This window comes from Eptatretus burgeri, chromosome 12 (assembly GCF_056783735.1).
Source record: "Eptatretus burgeri isolate ZD-2024b chromosome 12, Ebu_testis_v1, whole genome shotgun sequence".
Lineage (NCBI taxonomy): Eukaryota > Metazoa > Chordata > Myxini > Myxiniformes > Myxinidae > Eptatretus > Eptatretus burgeri.
The window spans coordinates 13470442-13489571 of NC_140972.1; the positions used below are offsets into that span (position 1 = coordinate 13470442).

Genomic DNA, 19130 nt, shown 5'->3' on the forward strand with positions numbered 1-19130 from the left:
TCAAAAACGACTCACGCCCACTTCTGTTCCGTCCTATCGGCGAGCGTGGGGCGATTTGGCCCCGCCTCCAGGTGCGTTGGAGTAATATCGCAATATGCAAATTCATGGATCAAAAAGCATTCACGCCCACTTTTCCTCGGTCCAATGGGGAGCCAGTTAGAGGTGAAGGGTCGGAGGTAAAGGGTCGAAGGTGAAGGAGCGAGGCCACGGGGCATATAAGGGGCTGCGTTCGTCAGTCAAAGCAGTTAAGAGTTGGCAGTCGGTGGAGTTGGGAAAAGAAGTTAAGAGTACGGAGGGGAGAGAGTGAAGAGTTCGGAGCCAGTGAAGAGTTGGGACGAGTCAAGAGAGGAGACGGAGAGGGCGGTTGGACGGAGCTGTGGAGAGGTGGCGGCGGCGAAGACGGTCGAGGGGGTGCTCGTGTCGGAGTCGGGGAGCTGCGGAGGGAGAGGCTGGCGGCGCGACCGAGGTCGTGGTGGAGACGCTCGTCGCGGGACCCGAGACAGGGAGATATCCTCCTTCCCCCCGAGCATCAACAACCCCCTCCTGTTTCCCCCCGCGCTGAGATAGTGCGAGAAGGGGGCCCCGTTCCCACCCCATACCAGGCGGTCCCAGCGAGGCCCGCGGAGTCGGGGCGCCAGCGCCATTTTGCGGCTCATCACCAGACGGGTAGGCCCGACGCGGTCTCGGGCCCCAGGCCCGCCTACCCCCCTCATCCTTGAGGGTGGTCCTTTTCTTTTGCTTTGGGTATATGTGTTGTCGGCGCCGTCTGTGAAGTAAAACTGTATAAGTGTTGCCGTGTGCTCGGTAGTCGGTTAGATCTGCATTGTTGCATTTGCTTTTTGTGCATTATTGTTGTGTTCCTTCTTCTTTTACATTTGCTTTTGGTGTAATTGTATATGTGTGCTTTCCGTTCATCGCGAAATAAATGTGCTTCATGTTGAACTGTTTTCCCGTTTCGCTTCGTCTTTTCCTTTATTGAATCTCCATCTTACTTCACGTAAAGGGTTGGTCGTGGGCTAAAACGCCCGATAATTAATCGAACCGTCGAGGCCGACGATAACACCGCTCGGTTATCCCGATAGTACAGAACGGGTCGCTTAAAGTGGCCCGTGTCCGAAGTCGACCTGCGGCGAGGTGCGATCGCCCGGTCTACCCTCCGTGTGGGTACTTAGGTAGGTCGAATTTGGCGAGCAACCCTATCCCACGTGGGGGGCCGATTGGCACGATCGTGGTGAGGCCGGAAGGCCCACCCGTGACTAGTTCCCGGCGTTAGTCCGAGAGGGTCACGACGGGATTGTCCGTCCGGTGGGCGACGTGCCGCGATTCGAGTTACGTGGCCGTTCGCACGCCGGCGGGCGCGAATCCGCAACACTGGTGTCAGGTCGTGCGATATAAACTCATCGCCCTCCTCACGGCACTGGTATCGGAGAACGGGAAAACGGGCTCTCCTGTCTCCAGCTAAATTCACGGGAATCGGTCCAGGGGTGAGAGGAGCGACCCCCGATTCCCTCCAAATTACGAGCGATTCAAATTAACCCTTTACGAGAAATAAGATGGCGTCTCAAGGCGAGCGGGAGCCGAGGGTATTAGGTATGTGTCGTCATGTAGGATCCATGGCCCAGGTCGGTTCTTTTTATAATTATAACCCCACCACTAACTGTGGTCAGTGGGAGCGGCTTGAGCACGAACTTTGCCGGCAAACGGAGTCGCACAATGGCAGCACGGAGCGGGCTGATATTAATTGCACAGCACGAGGCGTGAGCTCCCAGTCACCGGTTCAAGGCACGTGGTCACGGCATGTGCCATGGCAGGCGTGGCAGGATGACTATGCAAGCATTGGCAGGCTTCAGGCACAATTGGGGGATGTCTTGGAAAAGGTAAAGCGTTATGAAGAATATATCGAGGAGGTGCAACGTGGAGTGGACGAGTCACAACGGCACGCAGACGCTCTTCAGAAAAATGACGTGTACGGTGGGACACAGCGATTGGACGATTTACTGGAACGAATTCGGTGGCAAAAACATGACTTGGCCAATAGAGTCGACAAATTACGTGGGAAAAAGAATTTGGTAGTGTTTTGTACCCGTCAGTTGGAATATGCGAAGAGCAAACTGAACAAAAGAATAGAGGAACAGCAGATTGGTATCTCCCAGGAAAGGAAACAATGGGAGGAAGAATGGAAAACCGAGCTCGAAAAGAAACAAAAGGAGCACGACTTGGAAGTAAAACAATTAATGGAAAAATTATTGGAGGAAGCAAGGCGGTTCAAAGAACTGGAGGAGAGAGTGAGGGAAATACAGTTGGAAGAGAAAAAAATGTGAACACGATGGGGAGTTGGAACAATTGAAGGAAGAGATAAGAACAGGCAATCAGGAAAGAGAAAGCCTAGAATGGAAGATAAAAAGAGGAGAGAGACAGCTCGAGGAAAGGGCGGAGGAATTGCTGGAAAAGTCAGAACAGTTCGAAGAACTGCAGGGAGAATTGAGGGAGGAAGGAGAAAGGATAACAAAGCTCGAAAAGGAAAAACGCAAACAAGATGGGGAATTGGAACTACTGAAGCGAGAGGTAAGGGCAAGCCAGTTTAAAAGAGAAATCCTGGAAGGGGAGATTAGAATGGGAAAGGAATGGCAGAAAAAACTAAATAAATACAGTAAAAAAAGGGACGAATTGAGGAGGGAAGCGGTGGAAAGAAGAGATGAAATGAGTGAAGAAGCACGCAAATTGAGAAAGGAATTGGAAAAGAAAGCTTCTGATTTTCAGAAACACCAAAACAAAGAGAGGGAATAACAAAACGAGTTGAGGATGGTGAGAGAAGAAAGAATGACAGCAGAGAATGAAATGTTAAGGAACCACACTGAGCAGATTGAACAGTTAGAAGCCAAAGCAAAGTCGGAGTGTGCAGAGATGAGAAAGGAATTGGAAAAGAAAGTTTCTGAGTTACAGAAACACCAGAACAAAGAGAGGGAACTACAAAACGAACTGAGAGTGTTTAAAGAGGAAAGGAAGAGAACGGAAAATGAAACTTTAAGAAACCACACTGTACAGATCGAACAGCTGGAAGCGAAGGCCAGATTAAAGAATGAGATGCAAGAAAGAGTAATGATGGAAGAACGAATCAGACAGGAGAAGGAAGTCAGCCAACTGAAAGAAATAACGAGATTGCAGAATGAGGAACAAGAAAGAGTACTGAAAGAACAAGGAATGAGACAGGAGAAGGAAATCAGCCAACTGAAGGAAACCACGAGATTGCAGAATGAGATGCAAGAAAGAGTAATGATGGAAGAACGAATCAGACAGGAGAAGGAAGTCAGCCAACTGAAAGAAATAACGAGATTGCAGGATGAGGAACAAGAAAGGGTATTGAAAGAACAAGGAATGAGACAGGAGAAAGAAATCCATCAATTAAAGGAAACGATGAGATTGCAGAACGAGGAACAAGAGAGACAGTGGAATAAAAAACTGAAAGAGTATGAATTTGAAACGGAACGACAAAAGGAAAAAAATAGGTTGGAATACGAGGAGAAGTTGAAGGAGCAAGGAATGAAGCAGGAAGGAGAAATCAGGAGATTGAAGGACACATGGAGATTGGAGAGGGAAGAACGTGAGGAACAATGGAATAGAAAACAAAAAGAACATGAAGCCGAGATTGACCAATTGAAAGAAAAGCTGAGGCTGGAGTACGAGGAGATAGACAAAGAACAGCGAATGAAACACAAAATGGAGATGAACCAAATGAAGAAAACCATGAAACTGGATAAGGAAAGACAGGAGAGGAAACGAGGAAGAGTAATGAGACAGCAGCAAATGAAACACAAAAAGGAGATGAACCAAATTAAGCAAACCATGAAACTGGAGAAGGAAGGACAGGAGAGGAAAAGAGGAAGAGTAGTGAGAGAACAGCGAATGAAACACAGAAAGGAAATGAGCCAATTGAAAGAAACAATGAGATTGGAAAACAAAGAGCAGGAGGAACAGTGGGAGAGAAAACAACAACTATATGAGTGTGAAATTGAACAACTAAAACTGAGAGCGAGATTGGAGTCAACGGAGATTGAGGAGCTCCGGAGGGAGAACGAACAGCTAATGGGGCTCAGAGAGAAAGAACGACTCAGATGGGAAGGAAAAAGCAACCAGGAAGAGACAGAAATAAGGAACTAGGAGAGAAAATGTATAGAGACACGGGAGACAAGAGACGAGGTGAAAGTAATTGGGAGGGAGAGAAAAGAACAATTAATACGGAAAGCAAGGATGAGGTACGCGGAGATCGTGAAAGAGCAAGGAGTGAAAAACAGGGAAGGACGGGAGCGACTTAAAGAGAAAGCAAGGTTGACCTACATAAAGATAAGGGAAAGACGCCAGAAAGAAGCAGAGACTAATAGACACGAGGGGACAACAGAAACGAATAAATGTACAGAGACACGGGAGATGGGAACGATAGAGGGAAGACTACACGATGAAGACGGGGTAAGTGACGCACACACACACACGGAGGTAGTGGAGGATAATGGGGGTGAGCTCGCGGACTGGGTAGAGACCCGGTGCGAGCAGCTGGATGGCCTCCTCCAGGAACGAGGGGAGGGAGTATGCCCCCTTGAGGCGAGTCACGACCAGGTGGGTTCGGTCGTGCTTTGCGAGGTCGAGGGGAGGAGTGCTGTGGACAGGTGCACGGAGAGCTTGGGGGGTATAGAGGCCCCGGAGACCCTTGTGGGGACACGAATCCCCAGTGTGGTTGTCCCTGTGTGTGTGGTGCAAGGTGTGAGTGCGTCCCCGTGTGTGGATGAAACCGCCAGTATGGATGAGACACCGCGGGCGAGTGCCCCCACGTGTGTGAGTGAGACACCGCGGGTGAATTCCCCCGCGTGTGTGAGTGAGACACCGCGGGCGAGTGACCCCGCGTGTGTGAGTGGTGTAGTGGTAAGTGTGCAGAAGGGCGTGCTTCCCAGCATGCCGTGTGTGGATGAGGCACCGCGGATGAGTGCCCCCGCGTGTGTGAGTGAGGCACGGTGTATGAGTGAGGCACCGCGGATGAGTGCCCCCGCGTGTGTGAGTGAGGCACGGTGTATGAGTGAGGCACCGCGGATGAGTGCCCCCGCGTATGTGAGTGAGGCACGGTGTATGAGTGAGGTACCGCGGATGAGTGCCCCCGCGTGTGTGAGTAGTATGGTTTGTGTGAGGGAAATGGCACGAGTGAGTGGAAGGCCGCGAGTGAGTGGAGCCACGTGTGCGAGGGAGATGGCATGCGTGAGTGAAAAGCCGAGTGCAAGGGAGACCGTGTGTGTGAGAGAGCGGTATGTAAGGGAGATGTCGGTGGGCATGTGTGAACATGCAGCCGCGTCTCCTGGTGTGAGTTTAATGGTGAGGTGTGTGAGCGTCGTAACACGCAGGTGTGCGTGGGTCGAATGGCGACGACGGCGACATGAGAAGAAAGAAAGCCGAGTAGCGGCTGTAGTTGTTTCGGGGACCGTGCCGGGTTCACCCAGCAGTGAGCACGAGGTCCGTGCTGTGCAACGCACGAGGCCCCCACGTGCTCGCTTGCGAGAGTGAAGTCCCGGTCCGGAAACGCCAGCGGTGGATTTGCCGATCCCGCGGACGGACAAAGTTTAGGCAGGATTATGGATTTGGACCGGACGGGTTCTCCACGCGGGCATGCGTGTTAAGCTCCAACGGGCAAAGCACATGTGTTCGCGTGGGGAACCCCTCGAGACGTGGGGCTTGTGTTTTTTTTTATGCGCACGGTGACGTCATGGCTGCACGTGGGGTTGGAATCCGGCAGGAGGGGTATCCCTGCCGGATGGTACCGTCCAAGGAGGGACGAGGTACACGTGCAGCTGCATGACGTCACGGGCAGGTGCAAAGTGCGCGAGCTGTGAGTTGCCGCGCTGGTGCTGCGCATGTAAAGAAAAAAAAAAGAAGAAAAAGCAAGCCTCACTTTCGGGTGCACAGGATTCCTGGGCAAGGGGTGGAAGACCCCCTTACCAGGGCACAGGATGGAAACTAGTTAGGGGGAAGGGTTAGCTTAGCTAGACCGGCTCCATGGGGCAGGGGTAAGTCCTCATGGGGCCCGTGGAATGGATTAGTTAGAGGGATTGTAGCGAGATTTAGGTTGGGAAATTGATTTATGGGATTATTTGGAGACGGTGACAGACTTGTGGATGTGTAGCGGGGACGTAGCTTAGCTACGTAGTGTTAAAAGGAACGTGCTATAGTGTAAGGGACGACGTGGGAGCACGAGTTAGTTAGGGGATGCAGATAGAAGGATGGCAGAGTTCAGCGGTGTGTGTGTTGAAGAGTTGTGAGGTGAGTACATGATGAGTGAGTGAGGCCAGCGGGTCTGTGTGAATGGAGCGAATGGGGAATGCATGGTGCGATGAGTGATTGGGGGGAGGAGTGACTCCCGCCCAAGGGACCCCGGGGTCAGTATAGAGTGAGTTAGCTGGGTTAGTCAAATTAACAAAAATGGAGGTTGTTTTGTTGTTGGTGGGAGTGTAGGCTCGAAACCCATTTGGAGGGGTGCAGGAGCCCTGTTGACGGGCTGGGAGCGTGGCTGTGAAAAGTGAGTATCGCTGAGTGGGTACCCCGGGCACCAGGCTAGTCGGCCGTGGTAGGCCAAGGGCCCACGGGGGGCCGGGATAGCGTAGTGGGCACGGGTGCGCCTGCTTGGTGCGGGGGCCCGGGGCGCCATTAGCCGCGTGGGCAGTGTTGTGGGCACGGGTGACCCTCGGAAAGGGGCATGGGAAGCCAGCCTGCCACGTGTGCGTTTCAGGGGAGGTGCCATGGGGGGCACTTCCCGGTGTTTAGGGAGCTGGTAGGCTCGGAGGCAGTGTAGTGCCCGGGGGTGCCATCGTCGGAGAATCGGCAGAGGGTCGTGCCTGCCAAAGGGGGCCACGTGTCCCAGCCATGAGACCGTGTGAGGGCACGGGAAGAAAATTGGGGGGCGAGGCCCGAAATTGTGAGGACACCAACACAGGCAACGGGAATCTGGGTTGTTAGAACCAATAGTTTAAGCGAGAGGCGCTTGTTGAAAGCCCCGGGGTAGTTTAACAGTTAAATGGTTAGGGTAGATAGGAAGTGTACCCCTCCGCACCATCCATCCCCTCGCTCTCGTTGTGGGCCGCTGGACCCACTTTGGTTATAGATCGCTGAACTCTGGGGAGGCCATCCTGAGGCTTCGTTGGGCCTCGACATAGGATGCTAGCTCTCCCTTATTCCCCTCCGGGAAGGGAACGTAGGGGTTTGGAGTAGGCTAGGTGACAGGATAGGTTAGCCGAACAAAGACGATAAAGGGGGTTAGGGGACGATTTATAGTGGGGAAGTAAAAATAAAAAAAATAAGTTGGGGCTAAATTGGGGTTTGGACAAATTAAGGGAGTGGGTATGGACAGTGACAGGCAAAGGCGATAGGTTGGGAGGGAGACCGTAGGGTAGGTCCGAGCCCGCCTTCCGAGTGGCCTGCACCACCGCACTCCCTCCACCAACCTCCACTGAACGGCAAAGGCTGGCCAGCTTCATCTGCTGGCTGCGTTGCTGCAAGGCAAAGGCCGGCCCACTTCATCGGCAGCTGTTGTTTTGCTGCAAGGCCTGTGCCGGCTGGATCGGCTACAGCTGCTGTGCTGCAAGGGCTGTACCGGCCGGATCGTCTGCAGCTGTTTTCTGCAAGGCCTGTGCCATCGGCTGGCCGTGTTTTGCTTCAAGGCCTGTGCCGGCCACTTCATCTGCTGGCTGTGTTGCTGCAAGGCCTGTGCCGGCCCACTTCATCTGCCGGCTGGCTGTTTTTCTTCAAGGCCTGTGCCGGCCAGTTCATCTGCCGGCTGTGTTTGCCTGCAGCGGCCTGGTTCTGCAGGCTGTGTTTGCCTGCTGCCTTTGCCATGCCATGCCCACTGCCCCTGTTCACCAGCCCCGTTCAATTTTTGCTTTGCCCCCCCCCCCTGTTCATTGCCATGTGCGCCAGGATCAGAAAGCTACAGTTTGCAAGCTGCGAGAACTGCCCTGTTGGCAGCTACAACACGGGCCTGCAGTGGCGGCCCGTGCACCGTGTTTGCATCCATCCATTCATCCATCCATTCGTTGTGTTCATTGCGTGTGCCACTTGAGCTGGCACGGAGACTGCGTTTGTGCAGCCCATGCACCATTGTGGTTCACTGCGTTCAGTTCAAAAGGGAAGGCCTTGGACTGCGTGTGAGCAGCCGGCCACGTTCCCTGTCACCTGCATTGTTTGAGTCAGAGACTGCATGCGAGCAGCCTGGCTCCCTGCTAACTGCTTTCTTTTTGCAGAGTCCATTGATCCTGGGCCATGGTTTAGTGTAAAATTTGTAAGTTAAGGTTAAGATGTACTGTAAATATGAGTGCGCCCCCGGCATGTCTGTCCTAGCGCCGGCAATTTTATTTAAGTCGTCCGTGTGAGTGAGTTTGTTTAGGTAGTTACTCAGCCCTCAGGTTATTTATTTTGGGGACACGAATACCATGAATGTCGCACTCAGGGATCCGTAGGTAAAATGTACTAGGGGAAAACTACACATGATGGCACACGAAAATTTGACGACTCGGGACGAGTCTGTAAAAAGGGGAGGGGGTCGTGTTGTGGTTGACGAAATTCGCAAACCACCATTCAGGTCCCTTAGGTGAGATATCTCTGTAAGTATATGTGCAGTTAGGCCCAAACCCGTTGTTTCGAGGGAATAAATGTCATTCATTCGGGCTGCGACCCTTCTAGATAGCCGTTTTTCTTTTACTATCTTTATTTTGGACCAGCCGCCATTACTACCACCACCAACCACGTCTCAACAGCCATCACACAACAACCACCAGCCGCAACGCCACTTCACAACAACAACAACAACAACGCCAACAGCCACGACCTTTACCGTCACATCTCGCTCTCGCAACCATCGCATCGCCGCCATTTCCGCGCCGCTTGTGGGCACCAATACTGGACTCGTGCAGGGCACGCACCGAGCAGGGGTGCAAAAGCGCCGGCCTTTCCGAAGAAAACGGATCAAAAACGACTCACGCCCACTTCTGTTCCGTCCTATCAGCGAGCGTGGGGCGATTTGGCCCCGCCTCCAGGTGCGTTGGAGTAATATCGCAATATGCAAATTCATGGATCAAAAAGCATTCACGCCCACTTTTCCTCGGTCCAATGGGGAGCCAGTTAGAGGTGAAGGGTCGGAGGTAAAGGGTCGAAGGTGAAGGAGCGAGGCCACGGGGCATATAAGGGGCTGCGTTCGTCAGTCAAAGCAGTTAAGAGTTGGCAGTCGGTGGAGTTGGGAAAAGAAGTTAAGAGTACGGAGGGGAGAGAGTGAAGAGTTCGGAGCCAGTGAAGAGTTGGGACGAGTCAAGAGAGGAGACGGAGAGGGCGGTTGGACGGAGCTGTGGAGAGGTGGCGGCGGCGAAGACGGTCGAGGGGGTGCTCGTGTCGGAGTCGGGGAGCTGCGGAGGGAGAGGCCGGCGGCGCGACCGAGGTCGTTGTGGAGACGCTCATCGCGGGACCCGAGACAGGGAGATATCCTCCTTCCCCCCGAGCATCAACAACCCCCTCCTGTTTCCCCCCGCGCTGAGATAGTGCAAGAAGGGGGCCCCGTTCCCACCCCATACCAGGCGGTCCCAGCGAGGCCCGCGGAGTCGGGGCGCCAGCGCCATTTTGCGGCTCATCACCAGACGGGTAGGCCCGACGCGGTCTCGGCCCCAGGCCCGCCTACCCCCCTCATCCTTGAGGGTGGTCCTTTTCTTTTGCTTTGGGTATATGTGTTGTCGGCGCCGTCTGTGAAGTAAAACTGTATAAGTGTTGCCGTGTGCTCGGTAGTCGGTTAGATCTGCATTGTTGCATTTTCTTTTTGTGCATTATTGTTGTGTTCCTTCTTCTTTTACATTTGCTTTTGGTGTAATTGTATACGTGTGCTTTCCGTTCATCGCGAAATAAATGTGCTTCATGTTGAACTGTTTTCCCGTTTCGCTTCGTCTTTTCCTTTATTGAATCTCCATCTTACTTCACGTAAAGGGTTGGTCGTGGGCTAAAACGCCCGATAATTAATCGAACCATCGAGGCCGACGATAACACCGCTCGGTTATCCCGATAGTACGGAACGGGTCACTTAAATGGCCCATGTCCGAAGTCGACCTGCGGCGAGGTGCGATCGCCCGGTCTACCCTCCGTGTGGGTACTTAGGTAGGTCGAATTTGGCGAGCAACCCTATCCCACGCGGGGGGCCGATTGGCACGATCGTGGTGAGGCCGAAAGGCCCACCCGTGACTAGTTCCCGGCGTTAGTCCGAGAGGGTCACGACGGGATTGTCCGTCCGGTGGGCGACGTGCCGCGATTCGAGTTACGTGGCCGTTCGCACGCCGGCGGGCGCGAATCCGCAACAATATATATATATATATATATATATATATATATATATATATATATATATATATATATATATATATATATATATATATATATATATATCATATTTTGGTGTGATAACCATTGCAGACTGGCAGCTTATTAGTAGTTATCATCTCTGGAATGTACCCACCCTCTGCATAATGAAAGTGAAAAGGCAAACTCAGAAACATTCACTTATGATGCAATTGCTGTTTCCACATGGGGCTAGAATGAACTGCAAACCACAAATACATGTCTGACATGCTTTATTTATACCATCCGAATAATCCTTTCTGTCATTCCTGAAGGCAGAATTTGTTTTATGGCAGAAAGGAGCGAACAAGAGGGCCCATCAAAATGTTGCTGATTAGTGATTTTCAGTACATTTTAATTTATAATATTGTCATTCAAGTTCCCTGGGTAGTGCTACTGAACCGCAGTAGCCGACAACATGCACATGTTGTATGAGGAAAACATTTATGAACATTTTACAAGTTTTTACCACAGTTAAAGGAATTGCCCTTCCCCTACCCCGCGTTCCAACAAACGTCCAAAATGTGAAATTTACGGATAACCCAAATGTCACGACGCTACTGTGGCATGTTTATGTACTATGTTTTACTCATGCATATTTGTAGCCATGAATGTCCTTGTAATTGTGCCAAAACATTCACAGCATGGATCAGTAGTCTCGTCTTCATCACTGTTATCAGCATCAGAGTCCTCGAGGTCGACAACCTCTTCCTCGACATCAGCGGGCTGGTTGCTGCAGGTTCGCAACTTGCACATGTCAGTGCACTTCAGGCTATTGGCAAGGCACGTGCAGTCTGGGAGTTTGCACGACCGTCCACACTTGCAGGAAAGCAGTTGCAACACTGCATCCGGTGCTGGAGAACCCTGCATCCACTCGATGGCCAGCTTCCCGTCATCATCAGTGGTCCATCCACAACCCTTGGGACTTGGAACATCGGGTTGGCATTGCAGACAGCGCCTCCAAATAGCAGCCTGGTAGTTTGCACGGAGGACGTGCACGAAGAGGCAGTCTTCACATGGTGGAAGCTGACTGGACTCTATCTCTCCCCGTCTGGCACAGAAGAGTTGATGTCAGAGTTTATTGACTTTCGTGGTGTTGGTAGACGGCACGTACATGTAGCAGGTGACCTCTTGCAGCTTCTGAAAGAGCTTGGTGGATACTTCCCATGAATGACCGAGCTGACTGAAGGCCTCTTGGTAGGTCTTATCCGACTTCATTTGCATCAAGGCGCCCATCTTTCCCCGGCCTGCAAAGGCACTGACTGTATCACAACCGGAGAACACGTGCAGTCCACCAGGGCATCATAGATACTGTCTCCCAACAATCTAGCAAGCTTGTCAATGTCTCGGAACCGTGTGCGGGTTTGCGTACCAAACTTCTGATACACGGGGCATGGGATGTCCTTATTGAAGGCAAGACACAGTACGAGGACATCTGTATCTTCGGCAGTGATCACCACAGCCTTGTACCCAGCCTCTGCTGCATGCAGAGCATGCAGAAGCATTTGGGTGTCTGCTTCCTCCTGCGTGGACTTCAGCTCTGCCACTTCCTCCCAGTGGTCCTTGGTTTTATTTTTTTTTTGATTTTCCCCCAAAACGTTAATATCTCAGAATGGTAAAATGGTAAAAATGCAAAATACATACACTAAGCTGCTCTTCTGGAACGGTTATCACATATTTAAATAATCATATAGTCCCTACCAATAACTTAGTAGCCCTAACGTTAGGTTTCCTCAGATGGGACCGATATATGCCTGGGCCCATGGACTACATACAGTATATATACTGATTTTCTTCAAAAAGAAAGCTGGTGCAGCCTTTTTCCACAATATTCTCCCTTTGCTCTCATGAACAAACGGTCAGGGACTGTAAACCCATCCATATAGGTGAGATCAACAACAATTAGCCATCCGAAGATAGAGAATTTTATCCTTTGAGCTGATTTGCTTGATGTTGCCTTTGCTTATGTGTTTGAAAATATTACATCACATCAATTGATTACACAAGGATATGAGCAAGGGCATCTCGGATTCGAATCGTGGCAATGAGCACTTTTGCCAGTGTCGTTTTTGTCGACAATTGCCTGACGGAATATGGCTCGTTCCTTGTGATTTATTCGTACGTGTAACAGGAAACTTTTGTGACTATAAATGTCTGCAGTGCCTTTACTCTTAAGGATTAAACAGTCCATATCACGCCAAACAACTTGTCTGTCTCGTGCAAGCTGGAGAAGTATGTTTATTTGTTGTATTCTCACCATAGCTGCTGCTGCTCCGGCTGTTGTTGCTTCGACAGCAAACTATGACAATTGCAAATTGTGAACAGTTAATTTTAAAGCAAACTGCATTGCACTACTGTGACTTTCACGTGCTATTAGAGTTGATGTACATGAAAAAAAAAAGGACCTTGTAAATGCTGTATACACCATTTCTTTCTGTGCAGTCATGCAACGACATTGATGAATGTTACGATGGCAACAATGGCGGGTGTGTTCCAGATTCCATGTGCATTAACTCCATGGTAAGTGCCACAGACATAATGAAGCTCATCAGCTTATTCTCTTATTCGGAGTCTGTCGTGTGAAACAAATAACGCTTTTAAAGAAAAACGGAATAATGCTGTCTATGATGCAACGCTTCCCAAAATATCCCTGATCAAATAGAAACCAAGAACATACACACTTAAGGTTAATTAGTCCAAGCTACCTGAAGACTGTTGTCGTCTTCATCACGACGTACATGGTGTTGCAGAATCGGTCTCGTAGTAGGGAATGCACTGGATGGTTTGCCATTGCTCTCAGAGTGGTCAGCACTTTGAAAGTCAGCAAGGATTTGGAAATTGGGGCCAGGGTGCTGGCGATAACTCACCTACTCATTATCGAAAGACATAACACGTTGACTGCCGACTACGAGTCTACTCAGTGCTGGGTGTACCAGATTTTGTCACTTCGAGTATTCTCGTAGAAAATATTACGCCATTGTATTGTAAACAGAATATGCTGGCATGCCAGAGAATGCAACAAACTTTCGACTAGCTCAACTAAGACTAAAGAAGAGATGGTTGCAACATGAAAATAAATGATTACAAGTCTGGAGACGACGATGGTTCATGAGGCAACGCCATGGGCAAACTGGTGGGAATCGGGAAAAACGTAAATGATGAAAGTTGTAGTACTCGAAGAACACTACTTGCATACCGACTTTCATTCGAAACAGTTGAAAACCCTAGGAGCTCGATGCCCGATTTATTGATTTTTTTTGATATTTTCTAAGTTCGTGACCTTGTGACCTTGACCTTGGGACGAAAATGAAAAATCGAGCTCCGTGGGGCTATGCAGGTGCCATTGGACTAACCAAATATCGAAACCCCTGCCAGATTCGACAACCCCTCTCCGAGAAGATGTAACTTGAAACTGGCTACCCCCCTAAAAACACGTTTTTTGGGCGTGGCTCAGCCCATAATGGGCGCACCACGCCCATTCTCAAGAAAACACAACTAGATCATGATATAAACCTCCCACCCAAATTTTATCAAGATCGGATCAAAATTCACGGAGCCATGCTCGGGACAGACAGACAGACAGAGAGACAGACACACACCCATAACGAATATCGTGGTCACTTACTGACTCGTGAACCAATATCTGAAATAAGCTTGTTATACATGATCCAGGGGAAAAAAAATTTGATCAGGTCTGAATCAAAAATCAATTTGCAATCAAGAAAAATTTCCAATTTTAAAACTTTTTCTTTCTTAAATTTTTCATGATCACACAAGTTCTCACTTTTATTTAATCAACGTGTGGAGGTGATCAGCGTATGGACTGATATTTTCAGTGCTCAATGTGGGCTGAAAATCACCATCATCTGAGGGCATTTCTGTGATCTCATCATCAGAGTGCATGTCAGGATCATTACTGTTGTCGTTATCAGTTTCCATTAGAGGTTTTACCAGTTCATCTACATTCATACGTGGCATTTCGATGAGTAATGACAGTATTCATGAAGAAAAATAACACGATACTCGCACATGATCTACCATTATCAATGACGTTATACCAACGTTGATTCAGTGCTAAAATAGTCCTACGAGATAACTCGTACCTGGCATATGGAATTGAAATTCTTGTCCCACTGCAAGCTAGCTACGAGTTTTCTCAAAATGCAGGGTTTCCCCACCAATTGATAAGAAATGAACTTGTATTTGCTCATAGAGGGGTAAAATTTGAAAACAAAGCATATGCACAAGCATATTTAGCTTGGAAAATGGCAGTGGTGTAGACGATAAGAGTCGGCAGTCAACGTGTTAATGTCTAGCAGCAAATTGATGCTCGCTTAAGATGGATCCCCAGGTTAACATGCATTTGAGGTGCCAGCTGATGTGACTCAGTGATGCTTGCTTGTTATGCAGCAGGATGGCATTGTATAGTCAGGTCAGGAATCGAACCGAGACTGGATAGCTCAAAGGCAAATGTACGAGTATTACTTCTGCACAATCCTGACGGATCAAGCTCAAGACTGTAATATGGTTTAAATGTCAACTTTTGATGCCATTTCTATTACATGTCCAAGGAGTCGGTACCGACCACATGTTGTCAAATAGAATGACTGTTCATGCGATGGTGGAGTTGGATGAGCATAATGAGTTTTATTGCTCCAAGTTTGGAATGTATTAATCCTCTGTCGCTCACTTTAGGGTTCATTTCGTTGTGGGCCTTGCATGCCTGGCTTCTACGGTAATCAGATTGTCGGTTGCCACGCTGGAAGAACTTGTGCCAGTGGGGTGTTCGACCCTTGCCATGAACATGGACATTGCGTCTTGGAGCGAAACGGAGACATTTCTTGTGTGGTGAGGCTACTTGTCCTGATTGACATCGTTCTTATTTTTCTCTCTCTAGCAACTGAATATTCATGGACACGTATCTTGTTCCTAAAGCAAAAAGAAACTTCTGCAATTGTTTTAACTTTTTGAAAAAGAATGCTCGATCCGTGTTCAAGATGCATGTGCACGATAGTTTTTTTTTTTCGAAATAAGACCTCAAAGTTTGTGACGCTCTCATCTATCGTGAAATACTATCAATAGTATATTTAATTTCAATAAATGACATTATTAGGATTTTTAGGGGTTAATTACAGACCGATTAGCTGACCTTTTAGCTCCCAAAAGTGTAAAGATGCAAGGAACGAACACAGCTCGGTTCTGAGAGGCTCATTTATCTTTCCCAAAGTGCCAGTACAGGAAGCTGTTTGAGTGCATTCCACTTTCTGCTTACTCAGGGGGCTGAATACTTATGTAAATTGTGGGGGGTTTTTTTCTGCATTCCCTGTAATTCGTACCATATTTGTTTATTTTTTAAACGTATGCCTTTAAGAAGGAAAAAAAAAAGTCAGCAACTGCTTCCTTTGTGACTTTTTTTCATGATTTCAGGATAGCTTTAGAGGTACAGTGCCATCAGAAAGTATTCACACCCCTCAACATTTTCACATTTTGTTGTATTACAGCCTGAATTTAAAATGGATTAAATTTACATTTTTTGTCACCGATTTACACAAAATACCCCATCATGACAAAGTGGAATTTTTTTTCAGATCTATTGAAGATGAAATACAGAAATATTGAATTTACATAAGTATTCAGTCCCCTGAGTCAATACTTTGTAGAAGCACCTGTGGCAGCAATTACAGCTTCCACTGTTCTTACGGTATATCTGTATCAGCTTTGCACATCTGGATTTCGGGATTTTCTCCCATTCTTCCTTACAGATTTGCTCGAGCTCTGTCTATGTTGGATGGGGAGCGTCGGTGAACACTCCTCAAGGATCTGCCTGTATTTGGCTCCATTCATTGTTCCCTCTATCCTGACAAGTCTCCTAGTCCCTGCCACTGAAATGCATCCCAATAGCATGATGCTGCCACCACCAGGCTTCACGGTCGGGATGGTGTTAGAATGGGTGATGAGCTGTGCTCGGTTTCCACCAGACGTAGTACTTTGCAGTTAGACCAAAGAGTTCAGTTTTCGTCTCAACAGTCAACAGATTATTTTGCCTCATGATCTCAGGGTCTTTCACTTGTCTTTTTGAAAACCCCAGGCATGCCGTCATGTGGTTTCTTTCTCAGGAGTGGCTTCTGTCTGGCCACTCCCATAAAGCCTAGATTTGTGAAGTGGTGCAGAAACTGTTGTCCTCCCGGTAGGTTCCCCTATCTCAGGCAAGGAACTCTGTCATTCTGTCAGAGTAGTCATTGGGTTCTTGGTCACCTCCCTCACCAAGGTTCTTCTTGCCCGGTAGCTCTGTTTGGTCGGATGGCCAGTTCTCAGAAGAGTCTGCGTCGTTCCATATTGTTTCCATTTCATAATTATGGATCTCACTGTGCTCTTGGGAACTTTCAACACTCTCGAAATTGTTTTATCCGCTTCCCCAGATCTATGCTTCCTCACAATTCCACCTGAGAGTTCTACGGACAGTTCCTTGGACTTCATGGGAGAGTTTCTGCTCTGATAAGCACTGTCAACTGTGAGACCTTGTATAGAAAGGTGTATTTCTTTCTAAATCATGTGTAATCAATTGGATTGGCCACAGGTGGACTTGTAGAGACATCTCGATGATGATCAAAGGAAATTGGATGCACCTGAGCTCAATTTGGAGTGTCATTTTGGAGCAAAGAGGTTGAATACTTATTGACTCACTTATTAATTTATTAACTCTTATGAACTCAACACTGCCTGGGTTCTTTTTCTGGGAGCGATGAAGTAATATGAATTGTGAATATCGTATGTTGAGATTGTAGTGGTATAAATAATTCTCGTATCCGGATTAAAAATAAATAATTTCGTATCCGGATCCGGATCTGGATCTGGATCTTCACCAAAATCGAATCAATTCTTCCTTGTCACACACCCAACCTGTCTACCAAGTTTCAGCTGAATCAGTGCACAACTTTTTGACATATCATGCTATATAATCATACTTGTTTTATTATTACATGTGATTCTTGGCTTGATGCACTGACTTTGCAGACTTTCACTTGATGTTGTATCTGCATTGGTCTCCAAATGTATTTGTTTATCAGAACTTCTCTTACTAGTGCAATATTGGCTGGGCTGGAAACGGGTACGTATGCGGGATTGACACAGACATCGATGGCTTTCCTGATGAAGAGTTGCCGTGTACCGACAATGCCAAGTTTTGCAAAAAGGTAAGTGGTTTTGAACCTCCTATCGGAGTCGATCGGTGTTTGTTTGTGAAAATGAATGAGTGAGCATTCAGTTTGTTCGAGGATCTGCCTGAGGGAGGAATAATCAGTTTTCCGTGTGAGCAAATATCACAGCTCCAGATTTTCCCATGAAAACTGAAGCCGCTATTCAACATTTGGAAATAGTAAAAAATGTTATTCCTCCTCTTCTTCATGTTCCTCTGTCCCAAAAACTCCTCTGAAAGCCAACTTCTAGAGCCTTAAGTAACAGTAACCAAGATGACAGTAGAATATGGTCAGAGGAGTAATTTAAGGCAACAGTGTCGTGGCAGGTATTGTGGGATTTTTATCGTCCACGAGGGAAATCCAAGCTGGATAGCCTCAACACAAGTTTGTTTGTTTTTTTCAAACACTTGGAATACGTCTTTCAATCCTGACAAATCTCACAACCTCACACACTATCATTGAAAGGACCATATGGCAAACCCTCCCATGTACTTTCTTAATAATTCTCTGACTCAAACTCCTGGGTCTCACTATTAGCCATTATCTTTCTTGAGCAAACCACATTTCAAAGTTGGCCTCCAAAACCAGTTGCCAACTGGACATCCTTCATCGTGTGAAGTCCTACCTTGGCACACCTGAACTCCTATCCACCATCGATGGAGTACTGCTCTCTCCCTCTGGGCTGGCACCCCTGCCTCACACCTTCCTCAGCTTGATGCTGTGTCAACCAAGGCCTTCAAGTTCATTGGAATATCCTGTGATGAACCTGAGTCTACGGGCCTATCACTTTCACATCGCAGACAGGTCGGTTTCTCTGTCCTCTACTGCCTCCTTTCTGGTCTTGCACCCTCTGCTCTTTCTGTGCTTTGTTCTCCCCCCCCCCCCCACCCCTCAGGTTTCTGCAGGGCTCACATGGTCCAACATTAACCCCCTTCAGGTGAAACGAACTAAATCCAGGATCACCTCACCTCCACTCATTTGTTCCTCTTTATTCCACCTCTTCAATGGTATTCCTCCAGGTCTTCATGATGGCTGTTCATCACCAACTCTGATAATTCCCCATCCAAAACCATGGTCTTTTCTACCCCCATTAAGCCTCTTCTTTACAAATTTCCAGTTTTTTTCTTCCTGAGAGTTTGTTATTGTATTAATCATGTCTACCCCATATATCCTGCCCTACCGTATGTTCTTCCACACATCTCTTATTTGTCGAAGTCTCCCTCTATTTTGTCTCTCAACCCTGCTCAACGTTGGTGTGCTTCCCCATCTCTTTCTACTCTTCCTTTTGGTATGTTATGTCCTGATTCCATGTTATGTTATGTTGTATGTTCTAGCTCCTCCATGAACCCCACCTTTGTATGCACCTGCTTCCCAACAATGACGTCCACGACTGGTATAATAGCAATGATGCAGGTGAAGGATTTCAATCCACTTTATTAAGAACTAGCGTGGATTGGCTCGCTACACTCGCCTCTCCACACGTCGTTGCAAAGACTGATGTCATATATTTGCTGTGTTGGCATGATTTACACCAAT

The 19130-nt window shown here is 48.3% G+C and overlaps 1 protein-coding gene across 2 annotated transcripts in view; it reads left to right on the forward strand.

The window, feature by feature from the left end:
* Positions 1-19130, forward strand: part of LOC147015126 (thrombospondin-3-like) — a 160180-nt gene that overhangs the window by 53808 nt on the left and 87242 nt on the right. For both annotated transcript variants that reach the window (XR_015050219.1, XM_085849585.1), the window contains exons 10-12: positions 12841-12918; positions 15094-15246; positions 17481-17591. Coding sequence is in view for 1 of the 2 variants with exons in the window: in XM_085849585.1 (XP_085705711.1) it covers positions 12841-12918; positions 15094-15246; positions 17481-17591 (342 nt within the window). In the remaining variant the exon portion in view is untranslated. The remainder of the gene's footprint in view (positions 1-12840; positions 12919-15093; positions 15247-17480; positions 17592-19130) is intronic.